At 44.3% G+C, this 20,074-nt stretch overlaps 1 protein-coding gene across 5 annotated transcripts in view; it reads left to right on the top strand.

Annotated features, from left to right (window-relative positions):
• mfsd3 (major facilitator superfamily domain containing 3) overlaps positions 1–20,074 on the top strand; it is a 54,947-nt gene that overhangs the window by 8,159 nt on the left and 26,714 nt on the right. For 3 of the 5 annotated variants that reach the window (XM_061818038.1, XM_061818037.1, XM_061818039.1), the window contains exons 3-6: positions 5,242–5,389; positions 9,777–9,877; positions 12,224–12,333; positions 16,855–17,964. In XM_061818038.1, the coding sequence (XP_061674022.1) occupies positions 5,242–5,389; positions 9,777–9,877; positions 12,224–12,333; positions 16,855–17,061 (566 nt within the window). In that variant the 3' untranslated portion in view covers positions 17,062–17,964. Of the gene's footprint in view, positions 1–5,241; positions 5,390–9,776; positions 9,878–12,223; positions 12,334–16,854; positions 17,965–20,074 lie in introns of those variants that run through there. The other 2 variants (XR_009794723.1, XR_009794722.1) reach the window with 1 other exon arrangement.

Raw genomic sequence — 20,074 nt, 5'->3', positions numbered from 1 at the left:
AACAGTACAACGCGATTATTTGTCAACATATTCTGTTTTTTCTCTATTAGGGACCCCCTTCTCTGATTGGCTAACAAGTTTCAGTTAATAATATCCACCAATAAGAGGTTCTCCAAGATGACGATGCATCCAAATTACCATGATGTTTGAAAAGGCCCTAAAAAAACGATTTAAAGAGTAAGAATGGAACATTATTTGTGAGAAAAGCAGTGTGGTCAGTCGAATAGGTCAATCTTTATAAAACTTCATAGTCAATTGTTTGATCCAAAATTTTTTTCTTATGCAGGATTGTATAAGGTTTCAAATTCCTCATTTAATTTCATCCATCCACCCATCCATTCATTTTCTGAGCCGCTTATCCTCATGAAGGTCGGAGTGCTGGAGCCTGTCCCAGCTGTCACCAGGCAGGAGGCGGGGTACACCCTGAACTGGTTGCCAGCCAATCGCAGGGCACATGAAGACAAACAACCACGCTCACAATCACACCTAGGGGCAATTTAGAGTGTCCAATTAATGTTGTATGTTTTTGGGATGTGCGAGGAAAACAGAATACCCGGAGAAAACCCACGCAGGCACGGGGAGAACATGCAAACTCCGCACAGGCGGGGCCGGGATTTGAACCCCGGTCCTCAGATCTGTGAGGCCAGCGCTCTACAGCCGCATCATCGTGCCGCCAATTCCTCATTTCATTTTTTAAAAATGAACATTTCACAAAGATGGCAGTCATCTGTCACATTGTTCACATGATATTCATCAAAAATCTCAACTATCGTTGAACTGCATTAATTGGGTATCAAGCCGGTCCCTGTGCCAAGGCAGCTTACCCTGACCGGCCACAACATCGGGTACACTCATCTGGATCGGATTCGTTCCGCCTCGCATCGTACATACAACTGTACATATAAGTTGTGACCAGCGGCGTCAAAAGAGTAAAGCTCCAATCAGCGGACACAAAAAGTAATCTCACTGCCGAGATAAATGCCACAATAAAACGAAATAAACAATCTGCCTTTTTCAGTGTGTCCCTTCCGCTCTTAATATTAACTAGTTTTGTCTCTCTCAGTGTTATTATTATTTTTTTTGTGGCGCCTGTCTCTAATGTCAACACAAACAGTGGAGTTTCTTTGAGCCTGACATCCTCCTCTGTTTCCTCTTCACTAACCTCGTAACAATGTCTGTGTTGTTGTTGCCCCCCCCCTCCCCCCGCTATCCCCTCTGTCTCTAACTGTCTCCATCTCTGACTGCTCTCCTTTTCTCTCCAGTCATATTTAACTCGCATTTTGGGGAAAGAAACACGTCATGATTGTCATTTCCTGCCTGGAGCCCATTTTCCATCAGCTTGTCTTGTTCCCGCCCACTTATACTCATCATTTTATTTGATTACTTTTCATATATCTTCTTCTGTGACTTTTTTTTTTTCTGTTGCAGCTCATTGATACTGCCTCCCCCCTTTTTTTCCTTCGCCTCTGCTCTGTTTGTTTAATCTTTGCACATCAAATGAAATCCCTGCTGAAATGGATGGACAATTGTTGCTTTGAGAATATTATTAGAATGGAATAATCAAGCAACGTTGTTTGTTTGGATATGGCCCAACCCCCAAACCCCCCCTTTTTTTTTTAAAGAAATAATTAGTTGAACGCAGGAATGCGCAAGCTCCGAGCGCCGAGATCAACAACAACAACAGCAACCCTGGCATCACGGGTACGGCTGCTAGTTAACACTTGGAGTGGTCAATAATGGAATGAGGAACTGGGGAGGAAAAAAAATTGCCTCACTCCTAAATTTGAATATTTGAAATTGTTTTTGCACATTTGCGTCATGTACCCAATTTCCTACTCCCGACATTTGAGAGAAAAATTTCCCTGAAATACGAACAAACGTAACATTACAGGGAAAGAATTCCATTTAGGGTCATCCATCCATCCATTTTCTTCGCCACTTATCCTCACAATGGTCACGGGGCATGCTGGAGCTGATCCCAGCTGTCATCAGGCAGGAGGCGGGGGACACCCTGAACTGGTTGCGAGCCAATCACAGGGCACATCGAGACAAACAGCCGCACTTGCTATCACACCTAAGGTCAATTTAGCGTGTCCGATTAATTTTGCATGTTTTTGGGAGACCGGAGTGCCCGGAGGAAACCCACGCAGGCACGGGGAGAACATGCAAACTCCACACAGGCGGGTCCAGGATCGAACCCGGCTCCTCGGCACTGTGAGGCCAATGCTTTACCAGCTGAGTCACCGTGCCGCCCATTTAGGATCACATCTGTTCTAATGAGATCAGCAAATTGATCACAAACCCACTAATATTTTATTAGTATTTAGCACAACATTCACTAGACTTAACCCAGAAATATAGCAAAGTTTTGAGTGTGAAAGTGCAGCATTTTTCTACAGAATTGATTTTTTTCTCATAAAAGGAATAATGATAAAAAACAAATTAATGCAGATGAGGATCTGGTATTTGCTTCCGATCACAAATCTTAATACATTTTCCTTTTGTTTTTTTTTATTTCATGTTTGATTTAAACATACCTAAAAGTTCAAATAACACTCATGATATTTTCTCCATGGGACTTAAAAGCACGTGTTTTGCCGACTACATTAGCGTGGTGTGTTTTGTCCGTACAAATGCATCTTGCTAGCTAATTATTCAATTTTATTAAATGTGTATATGGCGACTACCGGCTATGAGAAGCGCGCAAACCGCCAACAGGGGAACACTAAGAAAGACTCACGTCACCCGCACAAGAACTGCAGAGATATCCTTCTTTCTTTTTTGTTGGTTTGTCACGCCACAGTGACACTCTCGTTCTGTTCCCGCACTCCCGATCACTGAGAGCGTCTCAGCTTTTTTTTCTTTTCTTTCCTGTGCAGTCTGTTTCATCTCTTTCTCTATTTTTGTTTGTCTCCTGGCTGACTGAGTGAGCGAGTCGTTGGTTGCGTTGTGCGTCTTTGACAGCAACCTGGGAGCCAAGCTGTCACTCAGGCAGCTCCTTGGTCCCACTGTCTTTCTGAAGTCATTCTCCATTAATATAATAATGGCGTGTAGTCGGCGCCACTGAATATTTTACTGTAATGTTCAGCAGAACATTACCCCCACACTCAACACCACACACAAAGTCTGACTTGCCTGACAGAAACTTTTTATTTTGACTGAAAGGTCTGTGTGATGTCTGTTTCATCTCGGAAGTTCTGGTGTTTTTGTTGTGTCTTCCTTTTTGTGCATTAGGAAAAGTGCGAGGCCCCCGTTTGATAGTGACAGAGGGTATTCTTTTTCTTGTCAGGGATCTATTATTGACACTTTCCAGGAATAGGCCAAGGTGCACCGCGCTGTGATGTTGTGGATGCGATTCTGTAGTCGTCTTCTCTTCTTGCTCAGATTTAACTTCTTGGGATTACGTCCTCCTTGCAGCTGACTGATGACTGTTCTTTAAAGAAATAATTTGCACGTTTACCGTGCTTAAAACGTACTTAATTGTTGAAACACACATACGTGGTACTTCAGAAATGACAGAGTACCAAAAGAGAAACGGCGGTACTGCATGCGCAAGTCTGGTGTGGCGGAGAAATATGTTAGAATAGTACAGGACATGTATGAGGGCAGCAGAACAGCGGTGAGATAGGCCGCAGGAGTGTCAGAGGAATTTAAGGTGGAGGTGGGACTGCATCAGGGATCCGCTCTGAGCCCCTTCCTGTTTGCGGTAGTAATGGATAGGCTGAGAGATGAGGTGAGACTGGAATCCCCTTCGACTTTGATGTCAGCAGATGATATTGTGATCTGCAGTCAAAGGAGGGAGCAGGCGGAGGAACAATTAGAAAGATGGAGGCACGCACCGGAAAGGTGAGGGATGAAGATTAGCCGAAGTAGAACAGAATATATGTGCGTGAATGAGAGGGGTCGACGGGGAAGAGTGAAGCTCCAGGGAGAAGAGATGGCGAGGGTGGACGACTTCAAATACTTGGGGTCAACAATACAGAGCAATGGAGAGTGTGGTCAGGAAGTGAGGAAACGGGTCCAAGCAAAGTGGAACAGTTGGCGGAAGGAGTCTGGTGTTCTATGTGACAGAAGAGTTTCCGCTAGGATGAAGGGCAAAGTTTATAAAACAGTGGTGAGGCCGGCCATGATGTACGGATTAGAGACGGTGGCACTGAAGAAACAAGAAGAAGCAGAACTGGAGGTCGCAGAAATGAAGATGTTGAGGTTCTCACTAGGAGTGAACGGGTTTGATAGGATTAGAAAAGAGCTCATTAGAGGGACAGCCAAAGTTGGATGTTTTGGAGACAAGGTTAGAGAGAGCAGACTTAAATGGTTTGGACATGTTCAGAGGCGAGAGACTGAGTATTTTGGTACAAGGGTGCTGAGGATGGAGCTGCCAGGCAAAAGAGCGAGAAGAAGACCAAAGAAGAGGTTGATGGATGTTGTGAGGGAGGACATGAGGACAGACAGTGGGTGTTAGAGAGGAGGATGCACGAGATAGGCTCAGATGGGAGGAGATGACACGTTGTTGGCGACCCCTAACAGGACAAGCCGAAAGGAAAAGAAGGACTGTAGGATTATTACAGTTAACGACATGAATGCACTCATTGTTAAGAGCCCTTCCCCAATCTCTCTCCCCCCTCCCTCTGTCTCTATTAACACCGCAGGTCATTTCCGACCGCCCCCCCACGCGACATGTATTGGCTATTTTTCTCATGTCAATGTGACGAGTACAATTCCCATTTTTTTTTCTCCCTTATCCGATCCAAACCTTTTTCATGTTGATATCCAAATTGTAAATCATTTTATCTAGGGTGATGAACGTCACGGTTGTTTGACAAAACGGACACTCCATGGAAGCAGCGGCGAATGAAGGAGAAGAAAACACTTTGTGGTGAAAAGAAGATGCTTTAGAACAGATAAAGATAAGAAAATGTTTGCTCCGGTTGGACAAATTCCCTGAATGCATCACGACGACCACTCGGCAAAAGGCAACATGGCACCTTCGCCGTGTGCACGTGCAATATACCCTTTTTTTTTTATTTTACATCATTCATGCTTTTTGTTTAGTACTTTCATCAGTGTGCCAATATTTGCTTGCTCTTATTTCTAAAAAAAAAAAAAAAAAAAAAAAAAAAAAATACAAAAAAACACAATACATTAAAGATGGATTTGTCAAATAGTCATTTGAGCCAAAAATAAGCTTTTTAAATGTGTCTGTCCTCGACATCCCCCACCCATTTGGAACCTTGTGTGCAGGCGAGCAGGGTGCAGTCACCATGTTTCCCTTGTTTCTGTTGGATCACCACATGAGCGCCAGGGAGCTGGGCTTCTGGAACGGCGTCATCGCCATGGGCTTCTCCATCTGCGGCTCGTCACTGGGAGGCTTGCTGCTCGCTCAGTTCAGGTAGCTTTCATAAGCGAACGGGCCGTTCTGATCCGAGCGCCACCGCTAGCCTACCGCAATCCTCGTCTGTTTTTCACCGAAACTAGATGACCGCATACTGGGTTTTTCCTCCATCTATTTTCTGAGCCGCTTATCCTCACGAGGGGCGCATGAGTTGCTGGAGCCGATCTGAGCGAGCATCGGGCAGGAGGCGGGGTACACCCTGAACTGGTTGCCAGCCAATCGCAGGGGAAGTACAGTAATTCCCGACCTACAGAGAGCACCTGGTTATAAGCCTCACCCAGTACATTTGTAAAGGAAATACCATTTGGTACATACATAGGCCGCAGCCGTGTAAAAACCGCAATGTCCACATTGAAACCGATATTGAAACACGAGATATTTACAAAGAGAGACGGTACGCAGAGAGTTTAACACTACCGACGCGACGCTAACGCTAGCGCCACGGTAACAGGGCCGGTTAAAAAAAACATACTGGTAAAAATCACAGAGAGACGGCAGTGACACGCTAGCTTAGCGCTAACAGGGCCCGACCAGTAAAAGTCACTTCCTCGGCACATATATTCCACCGGTCTCACTCTTATCTTTTCCGCTCGAGTCCCCCCTTGCGGCCGTTAGAAACAAAAATGCACAAATTAGCCGTATCACCGCATAAACCACAGGGTAGAAAGCGTGTGAAACAAGTCACGGCTTATAAAACGGAAATTACGGTAGAAACAAACAAGCATTCGCACTCACAATCACACCTATGGGCAATTTAGAATGTGCAATGAATACGTGTTTTTGGGATGTGGGAGGAAACCGGAGTGCCCTGAGAAAAACCGTGCAGACTCTCGGAGAACATGAAAACTCCACATAGGCGGTGCCGGGATTTGACCCCTGGTCCTCAGAACTGTGAGGCCAATGATCTAACCCAAAGGTGTCAAATTAATTTTACTCGCAGAACACATTGTAGTTACAGATTCCCTGAGAGGGCCGTTATGACTTGAAACCATGAAAATCTTTCACCCCATCATATTTACACATTAAATTTATGAATCAGAAGTCAAGGGTAATGGGTTTTTCGAACTATTGATGATGTTTTGTATCACACAAATGCTTGCGATATGTCAAGGTTATCATATAAAGTAAGTTTCTTTCGGCTTGTCCCTTTCGGGGTCGCCACAGCGTGTCATCTCAGATGAACGCACATATGTTTGGCACAATTTTTACGCCGGATGCCCTTCCTGACGCAACCCTTCTCAGGGAGTGGAGGCCCCAGTGGGATACGAACCCACAACCCCTGGTTTATCAAATCAGTGCTCTAACCACTGAGCTACGGGGCCTCATATCAAGGTTATCATATATGATATGAAAAGTTGAAAATTTGGTACAGATGTTGATTCACATGATATGCCTTTGCGGGCCACATAAAATCATGCGGTGGGCCAGATCTGGCCCCTGGGCCTTGAGTTTGACACCTGTGATCGAACCAGTTGCTCCACCATGTCGCCGCCTGTTACCTCATGGAATCCATTTTGTAGCAATATTCAGTTATTCTCTATAGATTGTTTTATTTATTGTTTTATAATCAGATTTTGTATCATCACTCTTTCTTGCATCATTGCATTGCAGGATGGTTTTTGCCAAATATGTAAACGTCACTATGCACTTGGAATTTGTTTTCATTCTTAAGAAATAACTAATCCAAGCAGGCAAAAATGTGCATTGAAGAGCAGCAACGCTGTGATAGTGATACATCAGCGATGGTGGTCGTCATGGCGATGTGCAGGGCTCCTGCAGCGCCTGTTTGGAATCATCCGTTTCCTCACTCTGCTCCTGATAAGTTCTTTTATCGTCTCCACAACTCAGTGTAGCGCACGCTGCCTGTTTCTCCGTATTTTCGATTACGCGCTCCTGCGTGTGTATGTACGCACGCGTACTGGCTCAGCGTGCTCAGTAATTTAAGTAAACAAAGCCTTGTCGGAGAGCTCGGGGACCCCCCTCATGCCTGCCGTGTGGTGTGAGAACAGCATGAGCGGCAAATCCGTTGCACGCATAAACACGTGTACGTGCGCAAGTGCACACAACCTCTTCAGGGTGCGCACGCACAACTGTTGAATTTACAGATACAAACATGTTAGGATTTCTGATTAGACTATCACAGGAGCTGCGTAAATTAGACCAGACTGTTTTTAAACTTTCAATGTGATTGACTTCGGTGGTGACGGATATTTTATCGAATTCATTGCTGCTGTTCGTCATCGGTTAAGCGGGGCACACGAATGCCAACAATGAGGCTGAATTTCACAATTATCTCTTTAATGTCATCTAAGTGAGCAAATTTCCAATTCTCAGATGTCTTTGAAAAATCCTCCTGAGCGAATATCCCGTGGTGTGGATTGTCTAAGGAGAGCCATAGACAACGCATTGCTTATTTCTTCTTCTTTGTATTTTCCGTCAGCGTGGGGCATCGTGCTCCCTGTCCCATGTCAGGCTTCATCCTACGGCAGAAATCCCAATACGCGTTGGTCATCTTGAGTCGACCACGACTGTGACTGAGGGACAACGGCTTGTCCGCTACCCTTAACTGTCAGTAACACAAGTGAATCTAATTTTGTCCCAAGTATATACCGTCATTTCCGGCCTTTAAACCGCGACTTTTTTCACACGCTTTTAACCCTGCGGCTTATGCCGCGATGCGGCTAATTTGTGCATTTTTTTCTAACGGCTGCAAGGGGGGCACTCGAGCGGAAAAGGTAAGAGTGAGATCGGTGGAATATCTGTGCTGAGGAAGTGACTTTTACTGGTATGTTTTTTTTTTTAACCTGCCCTGTTAGCGCCACGCTAGCATTAGCGCTGTGCTAGTAGTTGCTGCCATGTTACTGCCGCGTCTCAGTGATTTCGGTAGGTTTTTTTTTAACTGGCCCTGTTCGTGCTAGCGTGGTGTTGCTATTTTAAGCTAAGCTAAGGTAGTCAAAGTTTGAAAACGCTTTCTGTGTACCATCTTCTTTGTAAATATCTCAAGTTTCAACGCGGGTTTCAATGTGGGCACTTGCGGCTTTTACATGCTGCGGAGTATGTATGTACCAAATTGTATTTCCTTTACAAATGTACTCGGCGAGGCATGTAACCAGCTGCCCTCTGTAGGCCGGGAATTATGTTATATTGTGTAATGCACAGACACGTGTGGTATACACTAAAGTCCACTGTGTCACATCTGAAAAGACTCCAGTAGCCTGTTAGCTCGTAAGCTAGCTGGCGGTTGGCATTTGTCATCACGACCCGGTGCGGCTTATGTTTGTACCAAATGTTATTTCCTTTACAAATGTAATGGGTGAGGCTTATAATCAGGGGCGCTCTGTAGGCCGGAAATTGTGGTAAATATTTCTGGAACGCATTTTAATTCTACCCCAATTTGGCTTCATTACAAGACCTCAATTTGCACGTTTGGATCACAAAATGCCACAGACTGTTATCTTTCTAAAATGCAACCAAGAGCTTCTTCAAACCTTGATTTTAATTTAATTTTTTTTTTACTGTGCCAAACAAATATGAGCGTTCATCTGAGACACGCTGTGGTGACCCCTAATGGGACACTCCGAAAGAAAGATGATGATGACAAGAATTCATTTTTGCACGTATTTAGTATGGATTTCAAAGGTTCAGTACAAGAGAATGGGCTTTGCTTTTCAACCTTGTCATGGTTTTTTAAATAAATTTTTGTCCCGGGCTCTCTGACTCGACTCCTGCGAGTCTTGCTCTTTGTGAGTTCTGGTCTCACACAAGTCTAGTCCGTTCTTGAGCACAACACTGTTAACCACAGCCAGGACCGAAACAAATCATTAGCACGCAAACAAGGTGAGACACGTCATACTCGAGTCATCACTTTAGCTTTAGCTCTCCATTAAAATGTTATTTGGTCACCTTAAGTGGTTGTTTTTTTTTCTCCCTCTCTTACGTCTGCATCGTTTTTTGTGTTTTTTATTCTCCCTCGCTTACGTTTGCATCGTTTTTTGCGCACGCACACATACTGTTTCTTTGAGTGGCAGCTAACCCCTGAGTGATTGGCATCGTTAATCCTTGATGTCAAAAAACAGTGTGGGTTCATGTGCTTGCGTGTTTGTGTGTGTATATTAACAGCGATTAATTATCTTCGCCACGCTGGGGTTCTCGTTAGCTTATTGATTACGTCATGAACCAAAACCGCAGGGGGATGATTTTCTTGCTCTAACAGCGAATCAATTAGTGTCTGGGGACTTGTTTACTTAAGCAGCCATGTGTACGTTCTTGTGTGTGTGTTTGCGTGTTCGCGTGTATGTGAGCGATGTCGAGAAACTTGAGCACGTCTCGTCCCGGCAAAATACATTTCCCTGATTTCTCCATTCTTTTTTTCGTCCCTCCTTAGCATCGGTGCTCTGATGCGACGTGTTTTTGTCTTGCGAACCATCAGCATGGTCTTCCAGAGCTCCTTACTCACTGTGCTGGAACCGTCGCCGCTCATGAAAGGTGAGCCTTTTATTGAAATGGCGTAAAAATGTACAGCATCTTTCTCCACTGTATAACACAATCGGCAGCGACAACATTCAGACCGATGAGATCCAACACGACGGTCTGCATTGATGAGAATAATAAGACGTTAAATATCCACGATGCTTTGTAGTACTGCACTACGTCCATCTATAACCACAATAATAAGTAACACTAACACTCTGCTCTAGCCTCTCTACTAAAGGTTGCCTTAATTCAGTGATTTCCGACCTTTATAGAGCCAAGGCACATACTTTAGAATTGAAAAATCCCACGGCACGGCAACGAAAGTAAATGTCACCAAGAAATGGATAGATTAATTAGTGTATGTACTTCCTGCCATCTAATAGAAGAGGATTTTTTTTGTTCTGTCATTGTGCCTCACTGGCATAAATAGGTGGAGAAAGATCCATTATTTCTTGGAAAAAAATGTTGTTGTTTTTTTTAGCAATTACATAAAATTGGATAACTTCCCGTGGCACACCTGAAGAGCGCTCACGGCACACTGTTTGGGAATCCCTGCCTTAATTCACAACTTAGTTTGTGTGTATCTGTTGGTTAAGAATTAGTAAAATTCAAGTGTTACGTACAGGGTTCTAAAAAAAATAATAATAAAATATAGGGCCCTTAATGAATTAACTGCTGAGTGTTTGTGACACACTCACGCTGCATTCTTATTTATCATTAATTCATTTGTAATAAAACATATAACGCCAGCATTAACCAACATGTTAATTGTTTAGTAGATGAGCTCAGTCAACACCTAAACATTAACTACAGCAAACGTGCGTTATGTTGTGTTTATGTTTGACATAGGGATGTGGTGTCATCACTTGAGTACAGTCTGGATGGCTGCCCCAAATGTAAAATGACAGATCAAGGTCCTTTACTTCCATGTGTAATTCTCAAGTAGATGTTTTTTATTTAAAAGTCCATCCATTTTCTTAGCCGCTTATCCTCACAAGAGTCGCGGGGAGTGCTGGAGCCTAACCCAGCTGCCAAAGGGCAGGAGGCGGGGTACACCCTGAACTGGTTGCCAGCCAATCGCAGGGCACATGAAGACAAACAACCACACTCACAATCACACCTAGGGGCAATTTAGAGTGTCCGATTAATGTTGGATGTTTTTGGGATGTGGGAGGAAACCGGAGTGCCCGGCGAAAACCCACACAGACACGGGGAGAACATGCAAACTCCACACAGGCGGGGCCGGGATCGAACCCGGGACTGTGAGGCCAACACTTTGTAGCTGATCCACTCTTCCACCTGTCTTTAAAACTAACTAACTAACTAACTAACTAACTAACTCACTCACTCACTCACTCACTCACTCACTCACTCACTCACTCACTCACTCACTCACTCACTCACTCACTCACTCACTCACTCACTCACTCACTCACTCACTCACTCAAGGCTTTAGTCAAAAGATGAACCTCGCGACAGTGTTTCCCTCCTTTACTTTGGTTAAAAAAAAGCTAAATTATAACATTATAACAATACTGTTATTATAGTTTATTTTAGTACTCACTGAAACTACTTTTGTTTATACCACCGTTCTCACTAATTCCTTTTAAAACAGCGCCATGTAAACTATGTTGGAACCGACTTCTGTTGGGCAAAGAGCCCCAAAGCCAAAATGATTGCAAGTACAATGCAAAATAAAAGTCAAATCCATATTTCAAAGGACGTTGGTGTTCTTCCTCCAGAGAGCCATTCGGCGCTTATTGCCTGAACGGCACACGATTGAGTTGCGCAGGCCGTCTCCAAGCATTTGGGAATCAGATGAGCGCCATTCATCTCCGCCCGCCCGTTGTCTGTTCCCCATTTCAGGCCTCTCAGACTGACGTGAACCCCCCCCTCCACCGTCCTCTTTAAAGCCAAAACAAAAATATCAGGGAAAAAAATGGAGCCAGAACTATAGGAAAAGGGGAAAAACATTCAGTTTCAGAATTTTCAATATTACATGATAACCTTCTACTTCCACGGCTCCGGTCTGATCGTTGCGCGCGTGTGATTGAAGAGTCTTATTGTGCACAAACTCTGGCAGCTCGAGTGAATAATTCAGCGTTCGCAGGAGCAGTGACAGATCAGCGCTGCGGTTCCTCTGTGTTTCTCACCGACACCTCCCCGCGCTTCCCCTCTGAGGATACACTACATGTGTTTTTGGGACGAGAAGGTGGGCGGGCGTCGGTTGCGAGAAGATACTTTTCGGTCGCACGCTTTGAGCGCGACGAGACGTCGTAGCGAGCGCCGTCGGGCGAAAGATGATCTTTCTTTGCCGGCTTTTTTTGCGGCGTGTTTAGTAATTGTTTGCTCCCTCAGGTATGGCCGTCTTGAGTATGAGCGTTCAGCACTTCCTGGGCGGTCTGATCACCACGCTCACCTTCACCACCATGATGCATTGCACGCAGAGGGCCGAGGAGAGCATTCAGGTCAGAGTCGTACGTTATTGTGGAAGTCGTAAGTGTGAGGTCATTTCCCTGTTAACGCTTCGATCTTTCCTTTTGATTTTTTTTTTTTGTGCACATCCCCCCCCCCCCCCCCCCCACCACCCCACCGATCTCACTATAATTGTATTGCTTTTGGCACGTTCGATGTCTTCCCCTAAGAACCAAAGGGAGAGAGCCGGGCCCTGCCGAGCACCATCCGGCCCACTGTCAGCCACTCTACCTGTCACTTCTCATCAGCTGTTTCCACCTGGAAAATTTCAAAAAAGACCCACTTCCTATTCACCGCGTCCTTCCTCCTTCACCCCACCCTTTCTGTTTTGCCAGACCACCTCACTCGATTTCTTTGTCATTCTCTGGTCCTTAAGTGCTCTCTTTTCCATTCAGACTTTTTCCCTCTCTCGTCTTCTCCTTTTTTTTTTTTTGACATAACTCCTTTTGTCCCCGTCGTAACTGGGCCATCGTAGCCTGGAGGTGGTCGTTGTTGTAGCGCAGCTATTCACTCAAGTCAATCTCAAGGTGACAAATTATCATTTTAATTGCCGGCAAGCGTGAAGTTCGGAAGACAGGAAAAATTAAAAAGGGGAAAAGGAAATTACAGCATTTTTCGCTGACAAATATTTAAAGGTCCACTGTCATGAAATGCATGATTTTTAGTATGTTATTAATGAAGAAACGTCAGCCGGTATGGACCCATCTGGTTTTTCACCACAAAACATGATTTTGACTTATATGGCTTTTTGTAACTCCCGCCATAAAATTCCTCGCGAGGGATTTGTTTTCGAGAAGAAGCAGGAAGTGACGTACAGGGCAGTAGCGCACTCAAGTGGTCTCATCTGTTTCTACTAGTTTTACCTGCTGGAAAGTAGCTTGTTGTTCCCTTCGTGTTAGCCAAAATGCCGGCTCCTTGTATTGCTGGATATTGTTCGAACACTCGGGAGGATGGATTCGCCCTTCATATTTTTCCAAAAGATCCGGTTCGTCGTGAAAAATGGATTGCAGGGGTGCAAAGGACGAGAGCTATGTGGGTTCCAAATGATAGGTAGGTGTGTATACAGCTACTAAAAAAACAATAGTGTTTTTTGGGGGGCGTAAGCCGTAAGTCAGGGGTGCTAAATGTGTCGATGTGCGCAGCATTTGCTGAAAGACGACCTTTGCAGGCCTTGTGAACAAGGCCGAGCAGGTGAATCGCCACCAGCTTTGGCTGCGGTGACTTATTGCGGCGCCGGGCCGCGGTGGCTCATCTCGGATCGGACGGGGAGGCGGTTTGGCCGCGTCGTCGTCGCCTGCGGGCTGTGTTGTTTTTATCACCGCTGCGCGGAGGTGGATCGGGCATAGAATGTGGTTTGGCCGTGATCCGCATATCATTTAAATATGACTCGAAACGATAGTCACTTCACTCGGTTGTGAGATGTTCTCTTCTTCGAAAAGAGCTTCCGTGTCAGAAGGGGCGTGTTTGTCTCCCATAGTAGGTGCCACAGCGTGTTTTCAATGGCGAATGTCCGAGGTGACGAAACGGGCAGTCGATGCAGCCAATATGGCGACCACTTGGATGTCGAATGACACTTCCACAACTTTGCACATGGATGACGCGCTCTCCGTTCATATTTATTTTTTCGTATAGACATTGAAGTAAATAATGTTACATGTATTTGTCATCACAATATCTATTTTAGAATGTTTATAGGAATGACACTTGGGCTTTAAGGATTGTTTTGTTACCGGGCTAAACAGCTGGAGGGAATGGACCAAAAGTACTGATGATATGAACCATAGCACATTTGAAAGGTTCTCACGACAACACATGCTGTTTAAAAAAAAAACAAAAAAACAAGATTACCATGTGTTTGTGCATGCACACAGTCGAGGGAGAGCAAAGTCGTCAAAGTATGCGAGTGTTTTTGAAGGTAGAGCTATCCAGTGACTGAAAACCGATAGCGTGAGTGCTTCTTAACGATCCTCAGGAGGAGGAAACCAAATCTGTGAAACAAGTTGCTCGGAATAAAGGAAGTCCACTTCGATGCGGTCACACGGGCTCTTTGGTGCGCTCGGTCACTCCAAACTCACCACCGTCACTCATCCCAAATCATTTCATCTGAATCGTCCCGGGGTGTGAGGTCCTTTGCAAGTCATGACACGGGAAACTTCTCTACTTTGGCTGAGGTGTATAAAAATGACAACAAAATAATATCCATACACCATTTACAGTGGGCCTACGTGGCGCAACATTGAAGTGTCTTGATTGAAACTTTGAAGAAACGACTCAATATTTATTGCCATTCTGCTGTAATAAGTGCCATGTTATGGCTTCCTGCAAAAAAATATATAAACTGAGAGAGATTAGGTAATATCTTTCATTCGCACTCAAGCCTGAAAGCCTGAAGGCTGGGATCAGATCTTCGTTTTAGTTGGCTTCCATCCATCATCATCGCGGGCCGTGATCTCGCTCGCTTTTCTCGGTGCTTTTTCATCCTTTGTTGCTCCCTTTTGTCAGGCTGTGTGTCTCCTAATCATATTGCTAACAGGCTGACATAAATACGACATCTGGAATTGGTAAGTGTGTGTGTGCACAGTGGGTGGGGAAAGTATTCAGACCCCTTCAATTTTTCATTCTTTCTTATATTGCAGCCAATTGCAAAATCACTTAACTTTTTTCGCATTAATGTACACACAGCACTGTATATAGACAGAAAAAAATGTTGCAGGTTTATTGAAAAAGAAAAATTGAAATATCACACAGCCATAATTATTCAGACCCTTTGCGCCGTATTTCACGTAATTCCCGGCCTACAGAGCGCACCTGGTTATAAACCTCACCCAGGACATTTGTAAAGGAAATACCATTTGGTACATACATACGCCGCAGCTGTGTAAAACCGCAAGTGACCAAATTGAAGCCGACATTGTAATAGGAGATATTTAGAAAGAAAGACGGTACACAGATAGTTTAACACTAGCGCCGCCATGCTAATGCTAACGCCGCCACGCTAACGCGCGCGTCGCCATTGTAACAGGGGTTAAAAAAAAAAACATACCGGTAAAAATCCCTGGGACACAGCAGTAACACGCTAGCGCAGTGGTAACAGGGCCGGACCGGTAAAAGTCACTTCCTCGGCACATACATTCGTTCTCGCGCTTACTTTTTCTGCTCCAATGTCCCCTTGCGGCCGTTAGAAAAAATGCACAAATTAGCCGCATCACCGGATAAAACCGCAGGGTTGACAGCGTGTGAAAAAACTCGCGGCTTATAGGCTGGAAATTACGGTAGTTGAAGTACCCATTTGAGCTCATACAGCCATAAACCTTTATGGGACTGATGCGACAAAGTTTTTCACGCCTGGATTTGGGGATCCTCTGCCATTCCTCCTTGAGAATCCTCTGTAGTTCTGTCAGGTTAGATAGTGAACATCATATATGTATATATATGTTGCAACAGAGTGGCTTTGTAGTAAAAGGGGGGAGGTACTAGACTGGGCTGGCTGCAGTCCAGACCTGTTCCCCATTGAAAATGTGTGCCGCATTCAGAAGCGTAAAATGGCACAACGGAGACCCCGGACTGTTGAACAGCTGAAGCTGTACATCAAGCAAGAATGGGAAAGAATTCCACCTATGAAGTGTCAATAATTAGTTTCCTCAGTTCCCAAACATTTATTGAATGTTGTTAAAAGAAAAGGTGATTAATACAACAGAAAACATGATTTTGTCCCAACTTTCTGGGAATGTGTTGGAGCCATAATATTCCAAGTTAATGATTATTTGGTATTAGTTTGAACATTAAATATCTTGTAAGTTGTATTCAGTTAAATGTAACTTGAAAATAAATGTTTTTTTTTTTTATTCTGTTTGTGTTTAACATGCCCCAACTTCATTAGACTTGGGGTTGTAGTAGAAGAAATGTTACACAAAAATTATATATGTATTATATATATAATAGGATATATATGTTATATATCTTCACACAGATAAGTTATAGGCTATACTCAGACTGTAAATTACTTAAGACTGAACAGTTGTGGCATGGCGGAGCAACTGTTTAGAGTGTTGGCCTCACAGTTCTGAGGAACGGGGTTCAAATCCCAGCCCCGCCTGTGTGGAGTTTACATGTTCTCCCCGTGCCTGCGTGGGTTTCCTCCAAGCACTGCGGTTTCCTCCCACACCCCAAAAACCTTCATTAATTTGACACTCTGAATTGCCCCTAGGTATGATTGTAAGTGAAACTGTTGTCTGTCTCCATGTGCCCTGTGATTGGCTGGCAACCAGTTCAGGCTGTACCCCGCCTCATGAACCATTGATAGCTGCGATAGGCTCCAGCACTCCCGCTACCTTCGTGAGGATAAGCGGCTCAGAAAGTGGATGGATTGATGCAGTCAAACATCGCAGTCTGTTTTTGTCCCGATTACTTCGAGACACCATTAACCCACAACCAGTTCCGCCACAAGTGATAGACCTCGCTACACATCGTATACATTTCGTCACTCATCTTTAGCCAACTTTTTCCTGTTGCAGGCAACTCACTACAGTTTCCTGGCCACTCTGGAAGTGTTGGGCAAGCTGACGTTCAGCGCTCTGGCCGGGGGCGTGGTGGACTGGTTCGGTTTCCAAGTGGCCTTCCTGTTCTTCCTCACCCTCTCTGCCGGAACAGCTCTGCACGTGTGGACGGCGACTTTTACCGGTGCTCTCAGGGAGCACCAAATCAAAGAGCAGCCCAAATGAATATCCAGACCTGGGCTGTATTTTGATGTTAGGCGGCGAGTCCACACGGACCCAGGTACTGTATTTCTACACCTTGTGTCAAAAAGATGCATGTCCACGCAAAAGAAGTAAAATAGTGCCAGAGTGCCAAAAAAGCACATTGCTTGTATGCCTGTGTTTGTGTGGACATTACAAGGAGCATGGAATGTCTTAAAATAACCTTAGATTATCTGTTAGCATTCAAACAACCATAAATATTAAATAGATGCTTTATATCGTTATGTCTAAAAAAAAAAAAAGAAAAAAAAAGAAAATATATACCGGGAGATATCAGGTGTGCTGAAACTTTTAACAAGCCAGCCCGCTTGTGATGAGGGTGATGGTACCGTGTTGGGGGTGCCATGTAGTCCAGATCCAGCAAATTTAAAGAGTTTTTCATCACTTTGTCTATTTCAGTGTTCAGTATTCAATACGAAGCAATATCACAAATCCTCGCCGGGATTCTCATTGTATGTACTCTACATGGATATATTTAATTGTCATTGTAGTTACGTTTTACAATTTCAAGCGGGAAGCACGAGTCTCCTACCTCGTTTCAGCAACGTATGGTACGACGCACAAAATGTGAACTCTGTTGACCGTATTTTGGCCTCAAGTCGCGGACGCACAATATGAATCGGCACCTGAATTTTGTACAGTGAAGTTGCCGAAAAGGAGCATTGCTTTTAGAAGAGTTTAGCAATCCTGCCGCTGCATCATTTTTGATCGTGTAGCAACGCTCGGCCTTTCGTGCTGCCTGGTGCCAACGTGTCTCAGTTTTGGGACGGAAAGAAATCAAACTTGACAAGAAACTGCAATAAGTCCTCTCTTTGAAACTTGAAAGATCAATGGCACACACATGATTTCTATTTGTCTGTATTTACTTAAAAAAAAAAAAAAAAAAAAAAAAATATATATATATATATATATATATATATATATATATGAGTGCACTGTAAAATGCTGTATGTTCTCTCACGTTTACCGTAACTTTATAGTACTGTATTCAAGCAATCCTGTACAAGCTTAAAATATGAAGTGTTTACCTCAGTACTTTCAGAAGCAAATGCAATTGAATGGATGATAGTATTGATGCTTCATCGACATGACATCGACAAATGAGGATTAAGGCCACACTGAGAAGACATACTGTAGTACACGTAGACATTGACGCAATTACAAGAAGAAAAATGAGGGAAAACATACTTATTGCATTTCGTAGTAACACAACCAGCAAAATCTACTTCATTATTATCAGTTGAGTTTGAAATGAGTGAACGAACTACACCAACTGAAACTTTGTGTTTTCAACAACTATTAAATAATATACCGCAATTCCCGGCCTACAGAGCGCACCTGGTTATAAGCCTCACCGAGTACATTTGTAAAGGAAATACCATTTGGTACATACATACGCCGCAGCTGTGTAAAAGCCGCAAGTGCCCACATTGAAACCCACATTCAAGCATGAGATATTTACAAAGAAAGACACTGCACAGAAAGAGTTGTGCTAACGCTAGTTCTAATGCTGCGCAATCGCTAGTGTCACGCTAAAAGTAGCGCCAACGCAAGTGCCCAACTAAAGCTAACACTAGCGCTGCGCTAGGGGTAACACTAATGCTAACAGGGCCGGTTAAAATAAAAGAGACACGCCAGTAACACAGCAGCAACATGCTAGCACAGCATCAACGCTACAACACATATATTCCACAGGTCTCATTCTTACCTTTTCCGCTCGAGTGCCCCCTTGCGGTTGTTAGAAAAAAATGCATAAATTAGCTGCATCACCGCATAAACCGCAGGGTTGAAAGCGTGTGAAAAAAGTCGCAGTTTGTAGGCCGGAAATTACGGTAATAGCTGCACGTGACTGAATGGTTAGCGCATTTGAGGTTGAAGGTTTGAATCTGGGCTCCGGCCCTCCCATGGGCCGTTTGCACGTTTTCTCCGGGCCGTTTTCCTCCCACATCTCCCCCAAAAATGTGGTAGAGGGTTTAGATGTTATCGGGGCAACACAGCGGCTGCTGCCCTTCGTTTGTTGATGTGCAAATTCGGACTCTTTTCAAGCACCGCACGAGAACTTTTAATACTGTAACTGTGACTTTTCATCTATATCATACTTTATTTTTGAGATGTAATTTCTTTACGCTGTGGCCGTATTACTTCTTTGTCGATGTCATACTTGGAACACAAATCACTGGCGTGCTCCAATCCTCATCATTGGACTACAACACTTGTAGCAAAGCACATCTCTTATTTCAGCACACCCCAAAATAAATCTACAAGGTGAAATGCAGTTTTGTGTGTGTCTGTTTCTCTTCTGATATTTGCCTGTTTTCAATTGCATCTTCTGGGGGTGGGGTCCCCGTCTGGTTTTACAAGGTGCAGACTAGCTTTGAAAATCCAGTGTTGTTCATCGCCACTCCGAGCACAAGGCTATATAGTCTCTCTGCAAGTGTGGCTGGCTGAGAGCTCCAAGACTGAATAGGTCCTGTGTCACAGTATCCACGTCCCATGCAGCTCTAATGACACAACAAATGCTGTGAAGGGGGATTAGGCCGTCTTACGCGGCCCCTCAATTGCACCTCCACTTTAGGCTTTCTCATCAAGCCTCACGATTGTGGAGTTTGTCGAGTTGTTTGTGCAGAGGCCGGCACGGGCGACGACGGATGGGCCCCGAGAGCGACGGTTCTAACAATGAGCGGCTTGTGTTTTCCGTTTTCAGTGAACAGCCGCGACAGGGCCCTTTATTAAAGTTGACTTCATCTTTAGCTGTGTTTTGCAGCATCAAAATGATGTACGATGACAGTATTTTTATTATTATCAGGACGAGATACGCATTTTTCAGAAGGCTTGTGGGCACTCTAGAATAAAAACAACAAAATCCACCTAAAGTTGCATTTACTGTCGTCTCTGTGGTGTGGCAAATCATTTTTGATGTCTATTGTAAATTCCTGTGCAGACCAGGGAAGAGGGTGAGATGGTCACGTTGATGAGA

Source organism: Syngnathoides biaculeatus, chromosome 4, assembly GCF_019802595.1.
Source record: "Syngnathoides biaculeatus isolate LvHL_M chromosome 4, ASM1980259v1, whole genome shotgun sequence".
NCBI classification, from domain to species: domain Eukaryota; kingdom Metazoa; phylum Chordata; class Actinopteri; order Syngnathiformes; family Syngnathidae; genus Syngnathoides; species Syngnathoides biaculeatus.
The sequence above is the reverse complement of the archived record's forward strand: the minus strand, read 5'-3'. Positions and strand labels throughout refer to the sequence as shown.